We start from the raw sequence: 18,952 nt of genomic DNA on the forward strand, positions 1-18,952 counted from the left end.
ATAACATCCTAGGGGCTGGACTAGGAGGCAACTGCCAGGATCTCTTTCATCTCAAACTCCACCCTGCTGATTTTCCATCACATGCGTGGAATAAACAAAAGATAATAAAAACTGGCATATTTCTTTCTACCAATCATAAAGAAAGATAATGTTGAACGGTTAACTGGGAAGAAAAAGACACTAAATTGCCTACGACCTCTACTGTTCACCTGCATTTCCCCGAATCAGAAGACCTATTAGGCTTTACAGGCAAGTGTAAAATAGAAATGAAGGGAAACCGGAGGGAAGAGGAGCTGCTCCGCTGGGGACACCTGTATTGGGAAGTGGGAGACGGCGCTATCAAAGGCCATGAGCTTCGATGTAAATGACCTTGGAATCTAAAGTGAAACAAACTATACCCACAAAACGCATTTTCAAGGCAAAGCGACAGGATATGTCTGTCAGAAGACAGCCTTGTGTCACTCCCCGGTCGGAGGCCAGTTTCTTCTTAGCATGGTCAGTATGCTTAAACGTCGTTTCTTGTTTCTCGTGTCAAAGCATTATTCAGGCTACCTAGGATTCCACTGGCTGCCTCCCCAATAAAGTCTCAATTTTTAAATAGAACTGCAGCAAAAGCGGACACTATTCAAGCACGTCTCTCTCCACCACAGCTGCCGGCTGTCCCCAGAGCTGGGGGACAGTCCTGGAACGTTTTCTGTCGGGGCTCCAGTGAAGCCACAGGGACATGTGTGCACTGTGCGTTCCACTCCTTCCAGTGGAACGTTCAAGAGCTTTCTGATACCTCGAAAAGTGGCTTGGGGTGAAATGTGAAACCCCAAGGGAATCCAGGGACGTTGGGGGGGAGCCTGGAGGGAAGGGAGGGAAAGAAGAGGGAAGGAGTAAGAATCAAAGAGCTGCTGCAGAGTCAGGAGGTCTGACTCCCTGGCTCCCTATGGGCTGTGTGAACCGTGGCAAGTCCCAACTCAGCGTCTCACCCGTCAAAGGAGCCGCTGGCCCAGCTGGCCGATCTCCAAGGTCCCTTCCAGCACATCCTAGGGTCACTCACTCACTCTCCCCACCCCGAGGCCTACCCTGCTATCTTGCTGTCTTCCCACCGTAACTGCAGGCTTTGCCTGGGAAAGCCCATCTACTTCCAGAACGCCTAGAGCCAAGCTGGAAAAAAAAATCACTTTCTAATGTAAGGCAAAATGTGCAAATAAAAGCATCACTGTCCTCCCATAAATTCCACCCACCACGCGCACCTCCTGTCTCGGACGGGAGGACGTGGCCAGAGGGCAGGACGCGGCCGGCCGGCTCCAGGGCGGGAAACCGCAAGGGGCTCGTCAAGGAGGGCGCGTGCCACCCGGGCAGCGGGGGCGCAGGGCGTCCTCTCAGCACAGCGATCCATCGTGGTCACTGACAGGGCAGCGAAATTCATACAGTAACTGCCAATAAATCACTCCTATTCTTCTGGTGAAGGACATCAGCATCTGACCAAGGACATTAATTTGCACTTACACTGGGACTAAACAGCCTCGCAGGCCCCAGGGTCAGATTAGCAATTTGCTGGGTGTCTCCGGGCCAGAGTCCATTTCTACAAGCACTGAAACGTGTGCCCACCCTCGGAAGCCTGCGACAGCGCCAGCGTACCCAGCGCAGGTCAGCGTGGGCCGTGACCAAGAGCGCGACGCCCACCGCAGGGCCCCTGCAGCTGGCGGCGGGGGGCGGGCAGTTCCCTGGGGCTGGGAGTGACGTGGGCGGCGGGGGGGGGGGGGGACCACCAGCGTGGCAGGAATCAAGAGCAGGGTGTAGAGAGGAGGACCAGACCGCCAGGGGTTGACCATGAGACTGTGGAGGCTGGGTCTTGTCTGGTGAGCAACGGGAGGTCCCCGGATGTTTTAAAGCTGGGAGCACAGGGCTCACATGGGCATTTGGAGGGGGAATGAAAGGGGCCCTCAGGAGGGTGTGGGAGAGGAAGGGAAGGGGACGGCTGCGGTGCTGGGAAGAGATGGGAGGCGAAGCGACAGTGACCAGATTCGTCTGTGCGGTTCTCTGCTGCGCCTCCCTAGGCGCCAGGCGGGCCTCCCCTCCCTCCGCTTCCCCCTGGTCTGAACCCCCTGGGCCTACCTGCAAAGCGCCTGGAGAGCACTGACCGGAGCACCCGCCTTCTAAGGCCTCCTGCGGCCCATCTTCCCCCAGCTCCCCCTGTACAGAAGGTGCTTATGGAGGAGACATCCTCTTCTTTAAACACGAAATGCCCGCACCGCATCTCTGTACGCCAATTTCATTTTTGTTTTTAGTCTGCCTTCTTTCCATCACTCTGCTCACACTGCTGCTCACCCAGGCCAGAAAGCAGAGGTCAAGGACTACATTTCAAAACTAAGCTGGCGATTTCTGATGATGCGTGCTGCCTGTCATCACACTTACAGGAAGGCAAACCGTGTGGCAGAGCCAGCCGCTCGCTCAGGTCGCAACGCCACTTATGGCGGATGACCCTGTCGAGTTATTCTCCCTCAGTCTCAGTTTCTGACTCTAGAAATAGGAAGTGTAACTGCCCACAGTTGTGATTACGGCTGAAAGCACAGACAGAGACAAAAGTCCTTAGTGCGGTGCCTGGCGAACGGTGTGCATCCAGTGGAAAATATATTGCAAGGCCCACATAACCACACTTTTTCCACATCACCTGCCAGTCAGTCTTTTCTATTCTCCAAAAGCTATATTTTTAACTTTCCTAATTTCCATATCTTCCATACATCACACTTCCCAGTTCCAGGCAAATGCAGACTTCTTCCCTTTCTGGGATTGCAACAGATTTGTTCTCTGGCTGCCTATTATCTACTGATGGTAGAGTTGTGAAGAGAGCTAAGCTAACTGCTTTTGTCGCAGTTGAATTTTGTACATCTTTGCCCCATATTTCTTCTCCCACCCCAGCAAGAGACCCAAAGGTACGTGTTATAATTCTCTCAAAAGCTCTATTAAGGAATGAAAAAAAATATTTAGTACACAGAAAATTTCAGACATTACCAACTTTGAGAAAATTCACTGGTAACTAATTCCTGGCACAAGAATATGAATCACCACCATGTTAACATATTTCAAGTTTAAATACTCATAGAAAACTTTTAAAAAATTCATTATACTGTAGAATTGCCACACAAATTACCTCTGTAGAGCCTTAGAGAAGTCCCCAAGGGATCACTGTCTAACAACATACGATTCAGCTGACGTTTTAAGATTTTGGACTAAGGTAGCTAAAATGGCTCAGTTCTCTCCTTAAAATAGGTAGAACAACAATGAGGCATCACTACACACATATCAGAATGGCTAAAATCCAAAACACTGACAACACCAAATGCTGGTGAGGCGGTGGAGTAACAGGAACTCTCATTCATTGCTGGTGGGAACGCAAAATAGTACAGCCACTTTGGAAGACAGTTTGGCAGTTTCTTACAAAATTAAACATACTCTTACCATATGATCCAGCAATCATGCTCCTTGGTATTTAACCAAATGAGCTGAAAACTTCCATCTACAAAAAACATGCACATGAATGTTTATAGCAGCTTTATTCATAATTGGCAAAATAGGAAGCAACTGAGATGTCCTTCAGTAGGTAAATGGATAAACAAAATCCACAAAAAGACATGGAGGAAACTTAAATGCATACTGCTGAGTGACAGAAGCCGATCTGAAAAGGCTATAAAGGTATGATTCCAATTATACAGCATTCTGGAGAAGGCCAAACTATAGAGACAATAAAAAGATCAGTGGTTGCCAGGGGTTTGGGGGAGGGACAGAGGGATGAGTAAGTGGAACAAAGGGGATTTCTGGGGCAGGGAAGCTGTCTGTAGGATACTGTAATGGTAGGTAACTTGTCATTACATGTTTATCAAAATCCACAGAATGTACCAAAGTGTGAACCTTACTGTAAACGATGACCTTTAGTTAATAAATTAACACCGGCTCATCAACTGTAACAAAGGTGCTACACTAATAGATGCTGATCATGGGGACCCTGGGGGTCGGAGGGGGGACTCTCTCTACTTTCCCCTCGATTTTTCTGTAAACCTAAAATTGCTCCAAAAAATAAAGTTTATTAATTGGAACAAAACCTGTGCAAAAGAATCATAGCTTCAGGGGCGCCTGGGTGGCACAGCGGTTAAGCGTCTGCCTTCGGCTCAGGGCGTGATCCCAGCGTTATGGGATCGAGCCCCACATCAGGCTCTTCTGCTGGGAGCCTGCTTCTTCCTCTCCCACTCCCCCTGCTTGTGTTCACTCTCTCGCTGACTGTCTCTATCTCTGTCAAATAAATAAATAAAATCTTAAAAAAAAAAAAAAGAATCATAGCTTCAGTACGTCAAAGGAACTTCAGTCCCCTGTGCAAACCCACCCCAGCTCTGCTAACTCCCGCTCCACCGCGTCCCTGATAGGTGGTTAGTTATCTGGCCTCCAACTGCACACTTTTTTGTGACAAGTCGCTTATTTCCTAACCAATTCATTTTGTATCTCTCACATCTGGCACAAAGCACACATGTGATAAACTCAAAAATCAGGAGAGCTTTAAGGATAAAATGGTCCGTCTTACAGAAAACCAAAACACATTCCTCTAAGTTTCCCCTACTCGAAGAATCAGAACATTAAGAGCTAGAACATACTTCAGAGATCTTGTGGTCTACTCTTCTCTTTTTATTGAAGAGAATACCAAGAGAAGGAGACAAAGAGTCTTCTATAAATTCCAAGCTACATGAATCAACCAACTCGCACCCAGAACTTTCAAGATGAAGACTTACCGCTTAGGTTTGAAGACAACTTTCTGTCCTCCTTCAAGTATCAGTAAGGCTTTCAGTTGTGTCCCTTTATAACCCACGTCAGCTTTAATGATTTTCTTGGTGGCCATGGCATGCATGATTGCCCCCAGCTCTGGTGTCTCTTCTGGGTACACTTCCCGGGGAACCACCCACTGGGCCGCAATCTCCCAGGGAGACTGCAAGGTGTGGTCCAGCTTGGGCACCAGCTCCACCCGCAAGCCAGCCATCATCCTGTGAAAAGCCCTCTGGTCCTCTCGGTTTGCAGCTGATGTGTCCAGGTTGTCAATCAGGAAAACTTTGGTGAAGATAAAGATGACAAGAAGAATTGCTAACAGCACGACTCGCTGCTTTAGCTTCATGTTGACCTCTTTTCCTTCTCCCCTGACCCACTCTCTCTCACTTATCAACGAGAGCAGGTGGTGCTGGTCAGCAAGAAGAGTCCATGATTATGCACACTGGTCCATTTCTTCACTGGAGCGCCTCCCACAATTCCTGCAAGCCCAAGTACAAAGCAAAATTCAGTCAGAGATTCTGTCTCTTCCACCCCTGAGTCTTTTGCAAGCCTCCAACATCTTACTCACTTTTTTATCCTTGCAAATCCCATGCTTGAGAAGACCCAATAGTTTAAAACTAACAAGTGTGGGAAAGGACTTCATAGGTAAGAACCAGGTACAATGAAGATTTTTAAAGCAAACACTCCTGTTTTAATAGGGTGCAGAGTCAGCTAGGATCCACTGGACTGGCTCCAAATTCCAGAACACCGACACAATGAGAAAAAGCACAACAAAAGCAACACGAAGAGATGCCTAACTCCTTCACTTTCATTTTTACCTTTCAAAATCCATAAAGGACTTTTGAACAAACCACCAGTATCTGGAAACTTTCCAGTTCTTATCTTCTCTAAATGTAAGTTTTATGACATGTTGTAAGTCAGGAACTCCTAAAAATGCCAAAGAGGATCCAGAGGAGAGCAATAACTCCTCCGAATCCAAATCCCCAGCCACCTTGGAAGTGTCCTATCTGTTGCTCACGTATTTAAATACAACACATAGCTCTACTTCATCAGTCTTCTGCTCATTATTTTTCAAAATTAAAATCCCTGTAAAGCAGGGATAATCAAATCTGGATAAATTAAGTAAAGGAAAAACATATCCCTATCCCGTCTGGCTTTTAGTAGAACATGACCGGAAAACGAATGAAACCTGGTACTAGAGCAACACTATGGAGTCTGGACTGGTCGGGCACGTGACAAAGGGACGGGCGCCACAGACGGCAAGCAGCACCTGCTTCCGGTGTGGAGCGGCCCACACTCCGGTCAGGTCTCAAGCTCACAGACTCCAAGCACGAGATTTCTGCAAGGGTGTCAAGAACACACAGCTCAGTCTCATCTGCATGCTGACAGGTGGCTTTCGGCTCCCCGCAAGCCCACTATGCTGTACGCATAGCACTGGCAGAGACACGGGGGGCAGCAAGGTCACTGGGAGCGGCTTCACCTGCCACTTCCTTTAACAACTCAAACCAGTAATTGAAGACATAATGCCAGTACAAACGAGTGGGCAGACTCCCACCCCAACTGGAGCCCGCTCTCCTAGTGACAGCTGGAAACGCATGGAAACACAGCGGACCAGGGCAACCGTGCATTCCAAGGGCAACACCTTGCGGCGAGCGTGCTGAGGGGCCCTTCCTCCTCCGCAATGAACCACCCCTTTCCCTGTTCCTTTGCAGGAAGAAGCAGAAGGTGAGAGTCCAATTCAAATTCTATCGGTCTCCAGCCACCTGTTTTGTGTCATCATCGTGTCACCTGGGGAGTACATAACACTTCTAGCTGAAGCAACGGTAATTCAGGTGCATCCAGAAGGTAACGCGATGGTAGCGAGTTTGGTGTGAAACTCAGTACCATGGTTCTGTGTGTTACGGGTACCAGCAGTGCTAGGACAGCGGATTTCAGAGGTTTCTGCTTGTCCCAGCACGACTTAACCACACAGCTCCTGCAACGATCTGTTCGACAGGACACATCACGGCCCCGGCGACAGAAGGTTAACGTGAAAATCTCGCTGTGCCAGCGATCCCTTTCTCAGCCCCTCTGGCTGCAGCGAGTGACAGGCCTGGGACAATTCTGGCGTAGAGGGGTAAGCAGGGTGGGCGGCCTTCCTCCTCTTATAACACATTCTTCAGGACCGAAGTCTGGTTAACCCCTAAACTTTTAATGAAGCTGCTCATTTCATTCAGCATAAATTCCTCCCACGTGCTGTAGAAACATATCATATCTAAACACTCACCATAAACACTAGGGAGATTGAAGTTGTGTGTGTGTTTTTTTCTTTTAATTACTAATGCAATAGGAAGTTCCCGCAGCTCCAAAATTCAGACAAAACAAACTATCTAATTCCGTAGTCTTTGTGTCCTTTTAAGCTCTGAAACCTCGTTACCTTTTGAATAGGTCTCCAAAGAACACGTTCCTCAATCCAGGGCTGCAAACAATGCATGCACTCAACTAGGATAGGAGTTTATATGACGTGACCTGTAGAGTTTAAGGGCTAGATTATTTCACTATTTACCTCTGCAGTCAGGAGGGAGCACAAGTTGCAAGAGGCTAAAGGAGTTTTCGTTTGTGATTAGTCACCACATCCTGGTAGAACAAGGAAGACAGACAGCAATTTGGCATAGTTCTCTTAACTGCCCTCCATTCCCACAGCCACCAGCTTCATTCAGTGCTCAGCCCCTTCTACTGAATGACGAAGAACTGCCTTCCGGGCCTCCGGGTTTTCCAATGAGGACCAGAGGCTGCGCCACACTCACTGTTCCGATCACACGCCACTTCTGATTTCTACAGATTCCTTAGCAAGGCAGGAGAGCCCTACCCTAAATGGCTTCAGCCAGTTTGTTCGCCAGGCATCCCTCTTCTCAGCTTCAACCCAAACGGGCCATGACCATGCTCTGTCCTTCCCGCCATGTGTGGGGCTGACTTCTGCCCTTGTCATTCCTTACCCTGGGACTTCCTCAAAATTCCTCTTGCTCCCACACTTTTTTCCCATCTTCTCCTGTTTAAAGCCTAATCTGTCTTGCCAGGGCCATCGCCAAAGCCATACCTGGTCCCTCTCCACAGCCTACAGTACCCTTTCTCCTTTAGACCAGCACTTAACTACATTCTGCCTTGTCCAGTATCTTCTTGTACGTGGTTTTCGCTTGCCCTCTCAGAAACTGGGCTCTTGGTGATCTCAACTGTCGTCACGATCCCGACAGTACCCTACAGCATAGTCAGGGGAGATGCTTTATTCACCTGAACTGAACAAACCACTACAAACATCTTGGGACTCTGGTGTTTACTTCCTTCGATATGCGGGATCACGTGAGTGCACGGCACCTTCATGCTGGCTCTCCTTGATCAGCTTTCTTCTTTTGTTTGGCAATCTACTTCTCTACGGACTCCCTAACTTCTCAGTTTAGCTCAGAGTATAGTTTCTTCTTCTGAAGAAACAATGACAGTTCAGAAAGGGGTTTTCTTTTAGCTGGAAGCCTGCTATTCCTTCAGCCCACAGGGCAAGCACAAGGATATTTAAGAAATCGATAAGGTGGAGATTATGGTGGAATTTCTACCAAAAAGTCTCTTCTATTCCAAAAAATGTGTGAGATGAATGATATGGAATCATACCATCCTCTAGTGATGGTACACTTCTTACTCTTTACAATGATCGCCTTCACTCCTGTGTGCCCGAGAAGGGAGGATACCCAGCATGGGGTTTCCATGCTGTGCTGTCTTCTCGTCTTGCTGGAAACTACAGCATGCGTGCTGTGCACTCCGCAAACTGGGCTGCTAAGAAGATACCCCATTTTGGATACTAAGGAAATGAAAGCAAGACCACTGGGTTTATTCCAAATTATTCATGAAAATTTCAATTGCATTCCAGAGGACTCTGCCTGCTCTATTTCATGCCTTCACCTCCTCCCATAAATGCTGCCAACAGTGTAACACTGTCCGGTTTATATTATGGTCATTTATTTTAATGGTTCTGTTATGTGGAACGGAGCCCACCTCAAAGAACAAACAGACTCAAGGCAATAACACAAGTCAAAAAATGTTAAGTACAAAAAAAGGCAATACAAATGGTAGTTTTTGTACTAAAAGCTGGCATAAGCTCTCAAATTGGATTCTGGAAGGTAGACCTTTCTGAGGAATTTTCCCCCTGAACCCTGGTTTCACCCGCAGCTCCATCAGCTCAATGAGGCTTGCGATGGAGGCTCATTCTTCACTCTTACACACACACACTCTCTCTCTCTCTCACACCATCCTACACATTTGACAGTTGTTTTGTGAGGACAAACTTATGACTATTAAGTTGCCTGGGGAGAAGAGATACAGATTCCACAGAACAAAAGTCAGGTCTTAGTATGAAGTCCTCCATTCAGTGCTGGGGGATCATCTACAGAAACACGTCAGTGCACAGGTCTAAGTCCCTGTGCGATAACATACGATGTCTGTGGCTGCCGAGGAACATGAGAACACCCGGCCGCTTACTTACTACCTTACTAGGGACTCCCCACAAGCCACCAGTGAGGTTCCAGGTCTCGTTGGCAGCAGTACCCCCTTGAATCTCCCTCTGATCAACAGACATCCTCACACTGTTTCTCCTCAGGTCATAGAGGAGAAATCCCAACCTTCGCACAGAGTCACTGAAAATGAAAGCTTCAGGACTAGCCCTTCCTTGTGCTTTCAGTTCAATGGTCAAATCAAGTTCTTTCCACATAAATGGAACGTAACATGTCTGCGAGTGTCAAGTACCGCGAGGAAAATGTTCAGTATGAACATTTCATGCAGAAGGCTACTGACAAAGGAGATTTGGGGCACAGTAGGTGGAATTTATTATATAACTAGTATACAATCTTATTTACTCACGTAACCTCCCTGCCCTTGATCCTGCGTAGGAGTTACAAGGACCCTTTTACAAACTTCTTCTTTAGTAACTGCTGGTTTCAGCAAAGCTCTCATGGTCTGGTAAGGATAAGAAGAGGTAAGGCCTGAATTTACTTACAAGTTTTTGGTTGATTATCTACAAAGATAGACACCAACAATTCCTCCCATCAAGAAGCAGAATCTAGGGATGCCTGGGTGGCTCAGTAGGTAAAGTGTCTGCCTTCGGCTCAGGTCATGACCCCAGGGTTCTGGGATTGAGTCTGCCTCAGGCTCCCTGCTCAGCGGGGAGTCTGCTTCTCCCTCTGCTGGCTGCTCCCCCTGCTTGTGCGCTCTCTCTCTCTCAAATAAATAAATAAAATATTTTTTTTTTATTTTTTAAGGTTTTATTTGAGAGAGAGAGAGAACGAGGGAAGCTGAGCAGGGAGCCCGATGTGGGGCTTGATCTCAGGACCCTGGGATCATGACCTGAGCCAAAGGCAGATGCCCAACTAACCAGGCACCCCCAAAAATAAAATCTTAAAAAAAAAAAAAGGAAGTAGATTCTATTTTTTTCTCCCCTGGAACCTGGGCTGGCTCTTTAACTTGCTCTGGCCAAAAATATGCAGTGTAAGTGACTGTGTGCCAGGTCTGGGCCTAGTCCTTAAAAGACCTGGTAGCTTCCAGTGGGGACCCACCCACTACATAAAGCAACTTGGGCTGGACTACTGAATGATGAGGGACCCAGATGGAGAGAGAGGCCTGGTCAGCCCCAGCTGAGTTGCCAGACACAGAAGTGAAACCATCCCAGTTCCACTTGAGGTCCCAGTTGAATGGGGTCACACGAGTGATCCCAGTCTAAGCACCAAGTGGGCAGAAGAACCAACAGGCTGAGGCCTGCTGACTTGCATGATCATAAGAAATAACAAATTACTGTTTTAAGCCACTAAATTTTGGGGTGGCTTGTAAAATCCAATATTCTCACATCTAGTCTGTCCTTATTAACTATTTTGGGGACATTAAAAATATCGAGGGAGACGACACAGGGAAATAAATAATGTGACTAAAAACAATTCTCTCAGGAAGAAAGGAAACGTTAAAGTAACCATTAAATATAAATAAACATTGGATTAATCAGTTGCTAGACCATATTTGTAAACGGTTATTAGTGCCTTCTACAGAGCAATAAACTCATTATGAAAGTTACACACCATTTCTACTTATTTGTCTTCTTTGTAGATGCCTTGGAAGATACATAATTAAGGTCTCTTTAAGGTAGCACAAGAAATAAACAGACTCTCACCTGGATCACTTTTTAAAATCCACTTGCATACTTAAGAACAATCGAGGCTAACCTGGCACCCTCACACAATTACACATGCCCAGTTTGTAAAACCTACCATTCGTACTTCAGCCAAAGCATAAATAACAGCAAAAATCGCAACCTTTCGGTACCAAAATAATGATAATAATAATAATAATAATAATAAATTAATTTAAAAAAAATCAGAAACAGATACACTTTCGCCCTGGGCCAAGTCTGATATAAGGCTCTTTTGTTTTTTAACTGGTAGTGACATCAGAGCATTGTGCTGCATGATTAACTGTCCCCTAGAAATAAATGCAGTTTCTCCTCATGGTTACTGGCAATTCTAAGTAAAATCAAGAGCATTCAGGAATCTTTCCACCTAGCACTGGATGCTTCTTTCTATACAGGAAGTCAAAACCACCAATACCAAAGGCATCCAGTGTTTATCACCTGACTAAATCCTGAGCATCCGCAGAAACCCAGCCCGTTCCCGCACTGCCAGCCCCTGCCTACCACAAGAGCACAGTCTCCGGCTGCATCTTCAAATAGCAGTCTTCAAACAAAAATGCCAAATAATATTAATCAGGATCTACATGTAGTTTTCCTTTCTCTGCTAATTCTCTGCTTAAGAAATAGCTTCTTAAAGACAAATACCATATGATTTCACTCATATGTGGAATGTAAGAAACAGAACAAATGAACAAAGCGGGGGGAAGAGACAAACCAAAAAACCCACGCTCTTAACTATAGAAAACTGGTGGTTACCAGAGGGCAGGTGGGTGGGGGGATGGGTGAACCAGGCGAAGGGGATTAAGAGTACACTTATCAAGATGAGCACTGAGCAAGGTAGAGAGCTGTTGAATCACAAGGCTGTACACCTGAAACTAATATAACACTGGATGTTAACTACACTGGAATTAAAATAAGATAAAAAAAAGAAATAGATTCTTAATTCACCTGCTTATTCTAAATATAAACTCTTCTAAGGCAGAAGGGTTAAGAGGATGTGCTCTGGATTCAGAATGCCTGCTTTACCACCTACTATGGGACTTGGGAAAGTGATTTAATGTCTAACCTCTCTGGGCCTCTGTTCTTTCACATGAAGAGTGAAGTAAGAGCACTATTACCTAAGTCACAGAGCTGCAGAAAATCAGTGACATTACCACATATACTGTGCTACAATTAGTGCCTGGACAACCCACAGTGAGCACCTGTTAGTCCTCATTACCAGATCGAAAACCCAAAGATGACGACCTGAAAGGAGAAGGAATGACAAAGAAAATAACCCTCGCTGGTCATGTTGTCTTCTGGGGTGCAGAATGAGGGGCTGAATTCCCAAGTCACACTACAGAGACTTTCAGGTGGTCTTCTATTCCTAACCAAATCCTTTCCTCAACTGGAAAAGTAGCTAAGACTGAAGGCAGGTAGGTATCTTGAAAATGGGTGCCGTGTGAAGAACACTGGGAGGCTATGGCACTGACTGGACCGACCTGTTTCTCTTCTCTACTAAGTTCAATTCTACCACAGTCAATGATTTAAAGCATCAGGGTTCTTCTATTCCATGAAAAAGGCTGAAATAAAATGCCTTCACAATCTTCTTCAGTTTGGAAAATAAGCTCTTTGTTTTAAAGATGACAGCTTTGCATGTCCTAAAGCTCTTTTTTAAAGACTTATTTATTTATTTAGAGAGAGAAAACGCGTGCGTGAGTGAGAGTGGGGGAGAGGGAGAGGGAGAATCTTCAAGCGGACTCCCTACTGATCGCAGAGTCTCCACGGGGCTCGCCCCCATGACCGTGAAATCATGACCTGAGCAGAAACCAAGAGTCCATGACCCTGAGATCACGACCTGAGCCAAAATCAAGAGTCGGCTGCTTCACTGACTGAGACCCCCAGGCGCCCCTGTCCTAATGTTCTTAAGGTAAGACTTAAGAGTAATTTAAAGCTACAAGTATAGAAAATTGAACTCCCACAGTCCAAATTACTCTGAGTGTTACATTTTCCTCACTGTTTTCACTTCCACTTAAACATTTATTCATATCTGTAAAATCACAATGCCCCCATGTGAAATCCTCTAACAGTTTCTCGTGAAGGAAGCCAACTACAATGATCCCGAGGCATTAATGAGGCATTAAGGTAGTCTCTCTTCTTGGGTGTGAGAGCAAAAATGAAATAGGCAATAAAGAGTGTTTGCTTCCTCTGAAAGAATTCAACTCCTGCAACCTGTCCCATTTAAACCTTGATTTAGGGCAACTCTCTAACCCTATTCCTTGAAAAATGAAAAGAAAAAATCTTTAGCTCATACTGCTAGTGAGGTTTGTTCTAAAAAACCAACATAGGCCGTGTTTGCTGATCTAGAAACTCTTTGGAAATGTCTAAGAATTTGCATTCTGTTTCAAATGGGCCAGGTAAAATGAACCTTCCCAAGTTCTAGGTATTTCACTGCTTATTTATCACTATATAATCACCATTGAAGACTATAGCATAGAATGTAATTTCCATATAGTGCCGAAATACGGAATTTCAAAGAATATAACATTTTCCTTCAGATTTTCCAGCTTTCCGTCTTTACCTTTCAGTTCACTACAGTTTTTTGGAAAGGTGTATTAGCTTTATGCAGCAACAACACCTCACATTATTAACCTTACGTTCCAGGTGTGTTGAGCTGATGGGCCACAGATCACGCTAGAAACGGCAACAGGAGAACCCCTACGCAGGTCTGGGCTGAATTGAGGCTGAGTGGCTCCAGGCATGATCCTTTTGTTAGAATATGAATATAAATACACAACACACATACACACACACACACACACACACACACACACACACACACACACATTTCTGGGCATGTCTCTCTCCTCTACTATTCTGTGAGTTCCTCGAGGACAGGGGATATATTTTACTCTCTTTGTACTTCTGCAGAAGCTGGCTCAGTGCAGGGTGCAGGAGAGGTACTCAATAAATGCCTACTGAATAAAAGGAGTGAAAAGCAATGGAGAGAAAGCCTTATGGTTAGAAAAATTTCTTCAGCTCCTTGGTCTAAAGGTGGCCTCTTTTGCAGACAAAGAGAAATTAAGTCCTGTAATGAATTCAGGTGTACAGTACAGTAAAAAAAAAATGCAGAAATATCAAACATATATACCAACTTTATACATCCGGTTTTAAATTGCTGCCTCTGTATACCCTGCTTCTACCCTTCAAGGCAAACGACTCCTGCCAACCTCGTTCCTGCCATTGGTTGGGTCTGGGAGTAAAGACGAGCTGCAAATGCTAAGAAGACTGGAAATGGTCCAAGACACTGCCCAAGAATGACACAAGACGGGGCTGGAACCAGGTCTTCAAGTGTTACTGGTCACGTTTCTGAAATGAGAACTGACACTTAGTACTTCCATATCATTTTCTCTTTTCTACAGGAGACCCACAAGAACATAAATGTACCCAGACAGAGTGCAAGGTCGCTATCTAAACCAAGGATAAGAAACGAGGAATCAACGGGGAAAAAAAGGTCTTGGGCAGCCAAAGCCATGGTCACCAAGTTCATCCACTGAGGGGAAGGGCGGCAGACCCTCGCTAAGCCCGTGTAGCTGTTCTACATTCAATCAGGAAGCAGAGTCATCTGGGCAGCGACTCCACCGAAGATCAGAAGCTGCCAATTGACAAGAGGGCAGCAGGGACACTCACAACAGCAAAAGTCCAGCTTTCCCACCTCTGAAAGAAGAGACCGACTATTAAAAGCAGATTCAAGAAGTCAAACCGTAGAGGTGGCATACAACCTGCATATTCCGGTCGCTTCAAAGCCTTGCCTGATTATGGTCAGTAATGGATACTAGCAGCACAACCTCAAGTCAATAACAGAAAGGGGAAACCATACTGTTTAAAAAGCAAACAAAGCACGTAATGTATTGTGAAATTTTTTTTCCACAATGAGTATAGTCAAAACACGACTTTCCACACATAAGACCTTATTCCCTAAAAACAGAAGACAGCTGAAGCGCTGGCACAGACACAGGGTGGAAAGCACTGGAGAGCCTGGTACAACAGGCCGGCCCTGTATGGGGTCTGTTACACCCGCAATAACATCGGATTCCTTGACCTCCTTTCATCATGTCCCCAAAGTAACATCTTCTCCTCCATAGGGCTGTTACTGCGTCCGAAAGTACAAACCACACACACACCAAAGCTCTTTCCCGCATCAGGCTCCATTTCTTATCTCCTCCTGGGACGACAGATGCGCCTCCAAGACTCATCAAGCCTGGAGCTAGGCCTTTCTTTCCTCTTTTGCCTTTGAAGGCAAGACAAAATCACCACTGAGATCTTTGCGTTATATTCTCTCCTGAGATGGCTCTAGCAGTCTAGCAGCCGTGGTGACATTTTAAGTTGGTCAGAAGCTGGTTTCAGTTGCAAAGTAAGGTCTCCTGGGCCCTAGGACTGTGTTAGTGAATTCATTAGTCCTTGGGGAGGGGGGGGCTCACAGAGGCAGCTCAAGTATGGAAAAGAGGGGGAGATATGTATAGGTTTGGAATGAGGAGCTGCTGGAGAAGCACTTCGGGGAGGGACAGTTCTCCTTTCCCATCCCACCATGGAAGGGATGAGGAGATGCACAGTCAGGGTCAATGCTAATGGCGCAGCTGTTACCCAGAGCGCCAGTTCCTTTCTTAAGGCAAAAATATTGACTTCCAATCCAACTGCTCAAGTTAGTCTAGCCAGAAAAGGCTACCGGAGCCAAGTCCGTGAGGCTGCCCCAGACTCTGAATTCCATATAGCCACAGAATCAAATCACAAGACAGTACGGAACGCCCTTGACACATACCCATCTTTTTTTTTTTTTAAGGAATATTTAGCTATTTTATTCTATTATGTAATACATTTTTTAAATGTTCCTATTTTCAAGATTGTTTTCAGTTCAAAGGGGCTCAATTACAACAGCACATCGTTTTAACTCTTAAAGATGTTATAGTAAATGGAAAGCGCTGGATCATATCTGCCTTTGTATGAAATTTAATCAGATTATTAATATTTGGCAAGCCTTCAACTCTACCATTTAAGCAATATACAGATACCCACCTTAACAGTAACTTTCAACAGTAATCTGCAACACATTCTTGTCCTTTTTTTCTTAACGAAAAGAGGAACTAACCAATTTATGTACTAGAGTAGTTCCCCTTCCTTCATACTGTGTTCCATTCACTCATCCAACCTCCAAACATTTCCTGCACACCTACTATGCACGCCGCGCTTTAGGTGCAGAGAGGAAAGTACGCCAATTATCATCACTGTTACAACATACTGTAGTGCCTTGTCATTACGTACACTTCCTACCTCAATCTACAAAACCACATGGCCCTTAGTCCCAGGGTGACCTGACATCAGCTTCAGAAGACTATCTACTTTTTATTGTTTGCAACTGTGGCCACAGGATAGAGGGAGCAGCCTGTGCCTTTATTACGAGACCGCACCAAGCAAGAGACAACCGCTGCGGTTGCTATTTTAAAAAGTTATCAATTCGAGACCTAAAGTATCTGGCTTCAGGGCTCACACCATGAAAATGATGGTCACACAAAATGTGGGAAGCTGAAGTCTGCCCTGCAAGTAAACAAACAAACAAACAAATTTCATTTAGAAATTCACAATTCAGAAAAGACAGAAAGCAGAAGCTTTCAGGCTGTATGAGAGAGCTGGAGTCTACAAATGGAAATGAAGAGAATGGACTGAAAATCAAAGAGTTATAAACTCAACATAAAATAATTCTAGGACGTAAAGGATTAGACGGTACAAACAGTGATTTGTTTGTTTGTTCCCCAATTCAGAGTACCCAGAAAGAAGCAGGGCATGTGTTTTCAAGTTTTCACTCTTTAACCAAATCGTAGCTAGTTGCCTACTGGCTTCAGAGAAACAGCAGAGCAAATCAATGCCACATTTTCACCAGCCACACTGAAGAGAAGCTGTGGGCTCCAAGATTTGATCGTCTTTTGCCACATCCATTCTATCACCACACTTTCTTGAGAATCCCAATTACTTACTTGTGCCTTTTTATTCTCCTTTCAGATAGAGGAGCACCTCCTGTTGGCTGATTCCACTGTATGCTTCTAGGGACCAAAGGCCAATGACTTCATAAACTTCAGAAAAGTTATTAACTTAACACAGAACGTTAATTTTAAATCTACGTTAGGTTGGCTCTGAGTCTAGAATAATTTAGCATCTTTAACACCTGTACCTCAGTTTCCCAAAGCCACGTCTTGATGAAAGATAATATATGTGGAAATGCTCTAAGGCTTTGCTCAGAGCTCCTGCATAAACCAAGGAATAAGCACACCGAGGTCTCTACCTCAATTTTTAAAATCAACTCTAACGAAATTTATGCATTAATTTATAACACCAGGAGGAGAGGAATAGTTAGCAAACATCAATCTTAATCACCAAAGTACAAATGTATAAAGTCCTACAATTTAAAAGCTAGAAGATCCCACATTCCTATTCCTCTTTTCAAGGTGAGAAATCGAATCTCCAGAGGGAAACTGGCTGGGTGGGGAGGACAATGATACCTGGCTCTAGCTAACCACAAGTCACAGTATCAAGACTCTCTAATTTTCCCAAATTATAAACTCCTCACCCATCCAAGCGATGATATAGCCATTTAAAGGATTAAAATTCCATAACGACCAATCATGCCCCATCCTCTCCACTTTCCCTCCAACATCCTTCCACCTCTTGTCTTCCTACCAGAAGACTTGTGGACAACAGAAGCCTGATTAGAAGGAAACTCTAATCAGATCCCACAATCAAGGGCGCAGCTTGACAACTGCTCAACATTCATCATTAATGGCAACGTTTCGGTTCGCTTTTAATCGCGGGGCCATCACACCCGGAAATGAAATCTCAAGCGCAACCTACTTCGGACTACCCTATCATTTCCTTAAGTTGTGCCCGACTGCGAGTGCGGGGTGCACGACCCCGAGAGACAGCGGACCCCGGGCACGGTTACCCCGCCTCCCGCCTCGGGCCTGGTGGTCCACTTGTGCTTCTCCGCCACGAGGTGGGCCCGCCGGCGCGCGATCCTCCCCTGGCCGCCGCAACGGGCGCTCGGCGGGACGCGAGGGCGGCACCGGGGCCAGTCTCTCTGGGGACGGCGCCTGGGTGCGAGGGACGCTCACTAGAAGGACCCCGGGCGGCCCCAGGTAAGGCCGCGCCTTAGGCGGGCCGAGAAGGCGCCCCTCCAGCCGCGCCCGCCCGCAGGAGCCCGCTTGGGGGGCCAGCGAGGCGGGGCGCGCGGCCCGGGCCGGTCTCCCAGGCAGCAGCCGGGCCGGATCCGGGACCCGCCCGCGGCCGCTCGGGGGCCGCTCAGGGCACCGGCGCCCGGCCCCTCGGGGAGGCGCCCCGCCCCCAGGCGGCCCCCGCCCGGCGCGCGCCACGCACCGCACCCCGCCCGCGGGCCGGCCCGCACTTTCCCGCCGGCCGCGCCGGGGGCGGGGGTCGCGTGCCCTCCCCGCCCCCACGCCGCTCACCTGCTCGGCCCTAGGCTCGCTCCATGGCCGCCCGCGTGGTGCGGTGCGGTGCGGTTCGGCCGCCCCCGCCGCCTCCGGGGAGGGGCAGCCCCACGCCGCGCTCACCGCCCCCAGCCGCCGCCGCCACTGCGGCTCCCGCCCACCCCCGGCCCGGCCATTCCCTGGCCACTCTCCCCGCGCAGACCCGGCGGTCCCACACCCACCCCCCCGCCTCCGCGGCGCCCGACTGTTGGTACCGTCCTAGCGTAACGCCTTCCCCGCGGCCAATCCCAGGGCTCACTCCGTGAGGCCCCGCCCCCGCCCTCCGATGGGCGGGCCTATCCGGCCTGCTCCGGACGGCCCCCTTTAACCCTTCCCGTCCCGGGGCGACCCTGTTTAACTCCCTCGGCGCCAGCTCCCGTCTCTGCTCCTCCTCCTTCTCCCTGCCGCCCGCCCCACTTCCAGAAACTGACCTCGAACTTCCCTCTTG

General features: G+C 47.1%; 1 protein-coding gene across 6 annotated transcripts in view; it reads right to left on the reverse strand.

Moving 5' to 3' along the window:
* Positions 1 to 18,639, reverse strand: part of FAM20B (FAM20B glycosaminoglycan xylosylkinase) — a 41,798-nt gene extending 23,159 nt beyond the window's left edge. Inside the window, exons 1-3 of one of the 6 annotated variants that reach the window (XM_045811332.2) lie at positions 17,964 to 18,291; positions 17,002 to 17,067; positions 4,770 to 5,279 (exon numbers count right to left, since the gene is read on the reverse strand). In XM_045811332.2, coding sequence (XP_045667288.1) covers positions 4,770 to 5,146 — 377 coding nt within the window. In that variant the 5' untranslated portion in view covers positions 5,147 to 5,279; positions 17,002 to 17,067; positions 17,964 to 18,291. The other 5 variants (XM_045811330.2, XM_045811331.2, XM_087858589.1 and 2 more) reach the window with 5 other exon arrangements.
* Between the last annotated feature and the right edge of the window lie 313 nt (positions 18,640 to 18,952).

The sequence above is a fragment of the Ursus americanus genome, chromosome 2, assembly GCF_024610735.1.
Source record: "Ursus americanus isolate L20-20 chromosome 2, mUrsAme1.1.p, whole genome shotgun sequence".
NCBI lineage: Eukaryota > Metazoa > Chordata > Mammalia > Carnivora > Ursidae > Ursus > Ursus americanus.